The sequence below is a fragment of the Micropterus dolomieu genome, linkage group LG01 (genome assembly GCF_021292245.1).
Source record: "Micropterus dolomieu isolate WLL.071019.BEF.003 ecotype Adirondacks linkage group LG01, ASM2129224v1, whole genome shotgun sequence".
NCBI lineage: Eukaryota > Metazoa > Chordata > Actinopteri > Centrarchiformes > Centrarchidae > Micropterus > Micropterus dolomieu.
Window position 1 is genome coordinate 15,416,388 of NC_060150.1, and position 6,853 is coordinate 15,423,240.

The following is a 6,853-nucleotide window of genomic DNA, read 5'->3' on the forward strand; positions in this document are numbered from 1 at the left end:
GCTTGTTCACTGCTGCATTTATTCAGCTGGAGGTCTGAGGGTAGCCACAGCATCTTGAGTCGGAGTTATAGCTACTAGCTGTGGACAAAAGTATTTTCGTAAAGCAGACCAGGTGGATGTGACCCAACCATCTGAACAGTTGGCTCTATGCTGGTATTCAATGATGCCCTGATAAATGAGAGCTGTTGTCAGCAGATCTACATGTATTCCATAAAATAGATGCGCTGCGAGAGATAAATCAACAGAGATGAAAGTGGAGGCGCCGTATCACATTTCCAACCTGAAGCATTTAATTTCCCCTCTTCCTGTTCATTTCCCTGAAGAGCAAGCGTTTGTGTTATTCTCCCGCACGCGTCTACATTTTAAATTAGTGCATGTACATGCGTGTGCATATGTGCACTCAAATGCAAAAGGCCAGATAATAGCCTGTTCACTGGGCTCTACAGCTGAAAATTCCCCTCTACAGTCAATATGGAAATATGGCAGGATGTGTGCCGTTGTCCTTGTCAGGAATGTCAAAGGGCCTGTTGTTACTACTGTTTCACATACGGCCTGCTCTGAATGTACAGCTATTGAGATAATGTGATGCGAATGGCCACTAGAATCTCATTTAGTATCTTAAAAAGCATGCTCACTTTTGATGAGCCCTGTGTAACAAATCAATCACAGTACTTGAGTAATATTGAGCAAAGCAAAACTATGGTTGAAAGCATTGTCGATTTCCCAATATCTCACAAATGCTTGATTAAAAGATATGGCAGTTGTTGAGCAAAATAGAATGACGGAAAAATTGTCTGCAATTCAGGTGTAAATAAATACGTTAAATGACACTTTTAATTAATTTCATGTATTTTTTTGTGCTTGTTTAATCACAAAATACCTAACTGAAGTGTCTATCCCTCTCTCCCCAGATGCCCATCAAATGGATGGCTCTGGAGTGCATCCACTACAGGAAGTTCACTCATCAGAGTGACGTGTGGAGTTATGGTGGGTGCTAAATGTATTGTTGTTAACATGTAGGCTTCACTGTTTCATTTGCTCACACCCGTGGGAGGAAAGAAGTCGAAGACCTGAAATCCTGTTTCCTGTATTTGCATTTTCACCCCTTTATCTTGTTCCTTGTTGTTCTGTCTCTTTGTCTCACCTTGCCATCTCTCCCTGTCTATCTTGTTCTGTTTCTTTTCTCTCTCCACCCCCACGTCCTCCAGGAGTGACCATCTGGGAGCTGATGACATTCGGAGGCAAGCCGTACGACGGCATTCCCACGCGAGAAATCCCAGACATTCTGGAGAAGGGGGAGCGTCTGCCCCAGCCACCCATTTGCACCATCGATGTCTACATGGTCATGGTCAAATGTGAGAAAACACACACTTGCAAATGCTCAAACCAGTCCACACTGGTTACACAAATGTGTATGCAAAATATGGCTTATAGGAGGCAAGCAGCACCGAAGTGTTAGTGTTAATAGATTATATTTATTAATTAGAAGAAAAATCTAAATCAAATCACTGTTTGGTGTGACCACCTTGTGGCTTCAAAACAGCATAAATTCTTCTAGGGACACTTGCACAAAGTCAGGGATTTTGTAGGCATGTAGCAAAATGTTAAACAATAAGAATAAAAGGTGCTTTAAGATTTTGTTGCCTTTGGACAAAGCCAGGCTAGCTGTTTCCCCCTGCTTCCACCGCTTTATGCTATGCTAAGCTAACCTGCTGCTGGCTGTAGCTTCGTATTTAATGGACAGACATGTGAGTGGTATCAATGTCATGTAAATCAAAATTTAAGCAAACTGACATATTTCCTTTAACCAGGAAATTTATGTTGAGACGAAATAACCAGAATGTTTTGGCAATTCAGTGAAATAAATACCTGAAAAATCTAAATACTTTCAGTCACATTAATGCAAACATGAGAATCGGTCCTGCTCATTGATTGAAAAATAAATTTTTTCTTATTAATAATATTACTAATATTAAAGGGATAGTTACCTCAATATCAACAGAGGAGCAAAGTCTGTGACACTTTAATCAAATCAGTTTATACATCACCAAAATGTACATTCATTCTGTGAATCAAATCATTTGTATATAAAAATGAGTTATCAGTAAAATAAAAAAGATAGTCTCTTGCTACATATCATACATTTTTAAACATAAATGTTGCCTCAGCCACAGGTGGTGGTATTAAAGACAATGTTACAGATCAGCACTCCAACACAGTGAGTGTTGCGGAGCGCATATTCCTATTTCTTTCTTTTTAAATCATGTTTATACACTGCTGCAACTCAGCTTGAGGGGCCACAGATGACTTGTAGTTTAATAAAAGGATTCACATTTTTAATATTCATCTGGTAAGGTGTTATTTGAGCGCTGGTGCTTCGATTCAAGGCTGGGAGAGACATTGAAATGTAAAGGGGGGGGGGGGGGGGGGGGGATGAAAAATTAGAGAAAGAGAGATGTTGTCATGAAACAGATCAGATGCTGGTTTATGGTCTGCAACATGCAGGCTCGTCCTCACTAGGGACTCTGCCCACATCCTTGTACGTGTAATCCTCCATCTGGACTACGGCGTCTCCCTCCCAGCCGACCTACCCAAAGTCTCACTCCAGCCCAGCCAGCTCATCCAAAAACCCGCCTTCTCTTCGTGCTCCCCAAATTGTCTCTCCCATTTTGCAGTCCTTCCCCTGGCTGGACTCAGAACCCTGGTGCTAGTGTACATGGACGGTTCCACCCTCCCATATTTCCAGGAAACAGTCCAAACATAGACCCCAGTCCATGCGATGAGATCTGCCAGCTACTGGCTGCTTGGCTAGCCTTTTCCTCGCACCAGTCTGGTCGCCACTCTAACCTCCCTGAACCCAGCTATGGTGACTTTTCTGTCACTCCCTGTCATCTGGTGGTGGCTGAAAAGCTAATATCAGATATATTACCTCACATCAATCTATCCCCACTGACTTTTCTCCCCCCTGCCATTGCAGTTCTTAGTTTATTTTCTTTTTAATTATCTAGTCTTTTATGTTATTTTTTTGTCACACAAATATTGTATCTGCACTATGAATATACTTTTTTATCAACTGCTTGTAGCTCTATGAATTTAAACTCATGTTACTGTTGAGTGACTGATTCTGCAGCAGCTTAAAATGTTAAAATGCTAAAGATTTGAAGAGTTGAAAGACAACGATGTGATTCAGCTTGGAGCTTGAGATCAAAATATATTCCCATGACAAAAATGTTAACCCAACTGAAATGTCACATTATCTAATTGTCTTTTTTCCAAATGAAAAACTGCTGCCAATGGCTTTTGACAGCACAGAAGCAAACCATGAAAGGCCTGCAGCCATTTAGCCAAATAACAATGCCAGCTTATTTCTGTCTTTTTCCCCCTGGAGGGAAATAAATGTTATGTGCTATGTATAATGTGTCTGGACAATAAAGTTATAAATACTGAGGTCAAAGGGATCCCCTTAACAAGCAGCGAAAGTGATTTATGGGTTTTCCCACGTATTCCTGATTTATTAGTAATCTTTAGGACCTATATCTGATAGTATATCATGGATTACATTTCCATTAGTTTTATCCACTGTATCGCTGAGCAGCTTATCCTTTCTGCAAGTTTAATGTCTTCTGAAAGTACCCTGAAAAAGACCCACACATACAGTATTTGCAAAAGGACCCCAAGCGCACGCAAATTATGTGACGTCAGGTGATCAGAAATAGCCAAAAGAGGTCAAGTACTGAGTCAAATTAGCAGCAGGGTCACAGCACCCCATCGAAAGCCAGAAGGAAGCTCTGAAATTGGCAGCATTAATTGTAATTATGCGTCGACCGAGAGCTGTTGTTTGTGATTTGGTGTGCCGTCACACTGCGTGCCCTGCCGCCTCAGCGCCACCCCAATAAAGGTGAAATAGAGTTTGATTGCTGGAGTAATTGCACCTCATTTAGGTAATGTGCCTGCGTGGGGCGCTAGAAGCTGAAATTAGATGAACTGAGGGAAGACAGGCAGGCGAAGTGACAAAGAGAGGGTCATGGTGTATTCTTTACATCGACATTAGTGTTGGTGGTTATGGTGGGAAAAAAACAGGAGCCTCAATAATAATGAGAAAACATACAAACATACAAGACCACATATTCTGATTTGATAACACATGCATCAGTGTAGTAAGGATAAATAACTATTTTTTAACTGCTAAATTTGAAAGAAAGTGAAATTAAGCAATTATATGTTCAGCCAGTCTATGGATTTCCTCCCCTAGGACTAATAGACCACATTTTACACCCCTGTAGATATGTAATGGGGATGCACACACTGAAATCAGCAGCGAGGCAGTCAACCCTTATAATGTATGGAACTTTCTCATTCAGTGTTCTCTGGATAAATGGTAAAACAATTCACATTTTACTCTGTTTGTTCCATTAGTGCATTTTCTACAACATTTTATTGGGAGACTACTTTAATGAAATTAAAAGATAAATGTAGTGACAATTTTTGGTACAATCTGCAAGACCTGCAGATGTTTTCATCGTCTCTTAACCATTCCAATTATATTTGCCATTGTTTTGGTTTAAAATAATATTACCCCCTTAATAATACCCCCTTTACTGGCCTGGTGTTGGAACACATTTTGACAATTAGACGCCTGGTCTGGTTTTTAAATAGGTTCTTTGGACGTATAAAACCTCTTAAAGTCTGCCAGGTCATCCGCTTTAGCTGCTTCTAAGCTGCTTGTTTAAAAGTATGATCAATATGTGAGTATGGACATGCTACACATCGTTAGATCGCTTAGATTCTCCACAATTCAATCATTTCCATTAAATTCAGTTCATTTAACGGAAACAATAAGCCCCAAAGTCGAATTTATATAGATTTACCAGTGTAACCGGCATAGTGCATGAGAAAAAAGTGCAGACTCCCTTTACCTTTGAAGCGCTTGTTAAGTCCGAATGTGTCCATTCCTTGATTATTTATATTCCTTTAGTTGATTTTTAATTCCAAGTTGTGAATCCTGTCATCTAAATTCCATTGCTATCTGTCTTTCTGATCATGCTGCACCGTGTTGTTGTTTTTGTTACCTTGCTGCCTACAAAATAAAAGTGCATAAGTCGTCTGTCGGAGCTAGATCAAAAGAATGACGTGTATTTGATATTACTGGATAATTTTTAATTTTTAACCGTAATATTCTATTAGAAATAAATAAACTGTTATAGTAGCCTATTTCAGTTTTGTGCGAGAAGAATTAAAGGCCTGTCCCATAAGGACGCCTGTCCCAAACATAGGCAGGGTCAATTCAGTGATTTTAGCAAATAAAAGTCTGTGCTAAAGTTTAAAGTTTTAGGTTATATGAAAATATATTTTTGTTATTATTGTATCCACACATCCAGAACACAGGATGTGACTGATAGGGCTGAATGAAACTGCAAATGCAATAGATAGTCAACAGTAGTCTGTCAAAGAAAATGACAATAAACCACCAAAGAAACTTGCTAAAGGTTAAGAAACTACAAGATTAGACAGTGTGGACATCCAATAAGCTGTGCCTCTACTTGACTGTCTTTGAGAGTTGTGGGAAACACACACGCATGCCCATGTACAAATCCTTAATGACCCATACATCCCTCTCCTGCTCCACCTTTCTCTTCCCCAGGCTGGATGATTGACGCAGACAGCAGGCCCAAGTTCAAGGAGCTGGCTGCTGAGTTCTGCAGAATGGCCCGTGACCCCCAGCGCTACCTGGTCATCCAGGTGTGTTTTATTTATTAGGCTCGCTGTCAGAGAGATAATAAGGCTTTTTCTGTGTAACGATCCCCTTCCTGGACAAATAAATGTAGTGAATGAAAACATGATCTTCTGGGATGAGAATACCTCACAATTATAGCATCAGTTAAAATGAAATTAGTCAGATTAAATTAAATGTTGATTATGTCACTTGTGTACTGTTCAGGGAGACGACCGCATGAAGCTTCCCAGCCCCAATGACAGCAAGTTCTTCCAGAGCCTCCTGGACGAAGAGGACCTGGATGACTTGATGGATGCGGAGGAGTACCTGGTGCCTCGAGGTTTCAACATGGCTCCGCCATCATACACAACCAGGCCTCGTGTTGACTCCAACAGAGTAAGGACACTGCTTAGGCTCCCAAAGATATGCAGCAAACTGCTTTATTTAAACATTTTGTAATCACTACTTTGGAATTTGGAAGCTGTAGTCTTTACATGGTTGAAAACGTGTCAACGTGCTTTAAAAATGACATTACTGTGTTAAAGCACAAACCTCCACTTATATATACAGTGGGTACGGAAAGTATTCAGACCCCTTTAAATTTTTCACTCTTTGTTTCATTGCAGCCATTTTCCAAAAATCAAAAAAGTTAATTTTATTTCTCAGTAATGTACACTTTATTTATTAAAAAAGAAAAACTGAAATATCACATGGTCATAAGTATTCAGACCCTTTGCTCAGTATTTAGTAGAAGCACCCTTTTGATCTAATACAGCCATGAGTCGTTTTGGGAAAGATGCAACAAGTTTTTCACATCTGGATTTGGGTATCCTCTGCCATTCCTCCTTGCAGATCCTCTCCAGTTCTGTCAGGTTGGATGGTAAACGTTGGTGGACAGCCATTTTCAGGTCTCTCCAGAGATGCTCAATTGGGTTTAAGTCAGGGCTCTGGCTGGGCCATTCAAGAACAGCCACGGAGTTGTTGTGAAGCCACTTCGTTATTTTAGCGGTGTGCTTAGGGTCATTGTCTTGTTGGAAGGTAAACCTTCGGCCCAGTCTGAGGTCCAGAGCACTCTGGAAAAGGTTTTCGTCCAGGATATCCCTGTACTTGGCCGCATTCATCTTTCCCTCGATTGCAACC

General features: G+C 40.5%; 1 protein-coding gene across 1 annotated transcript in view; it reads left to right on the forward strand.

Annotated features, from left to right (window-relative positions):
- LOC123976515 (receptor tyrosine-protein kinase erbB-4-like) overlaps window positions 1-6,853 on the forward strand; it is a gene marked incomplete at its 5' end in the record, with an annotated part of 114,036 nt that overhangs the window by 98,282 nt on the left and 8,901 nt on the right. Inside the window, 4 exons of the mRNA XM_046058759.1 lie at window positions 912-987; window positions 1,209-1,355; window positions 5,642-5,739; window positions 5,939-6,109. Of these exons, the coding sequence (XP_045914715.1) occupies window positions 912-987; window positions 1,209-1,355; window positions 5,642-5,739; window positions 5,939-6,109 (492 nt within the window). The remainder of the gene's footprint in view (window positions 1-911; window positions 988-1,208; window positions 1,356-5,641; window positions 5,740-5,938; window positions 6,110-6,853) is intronic.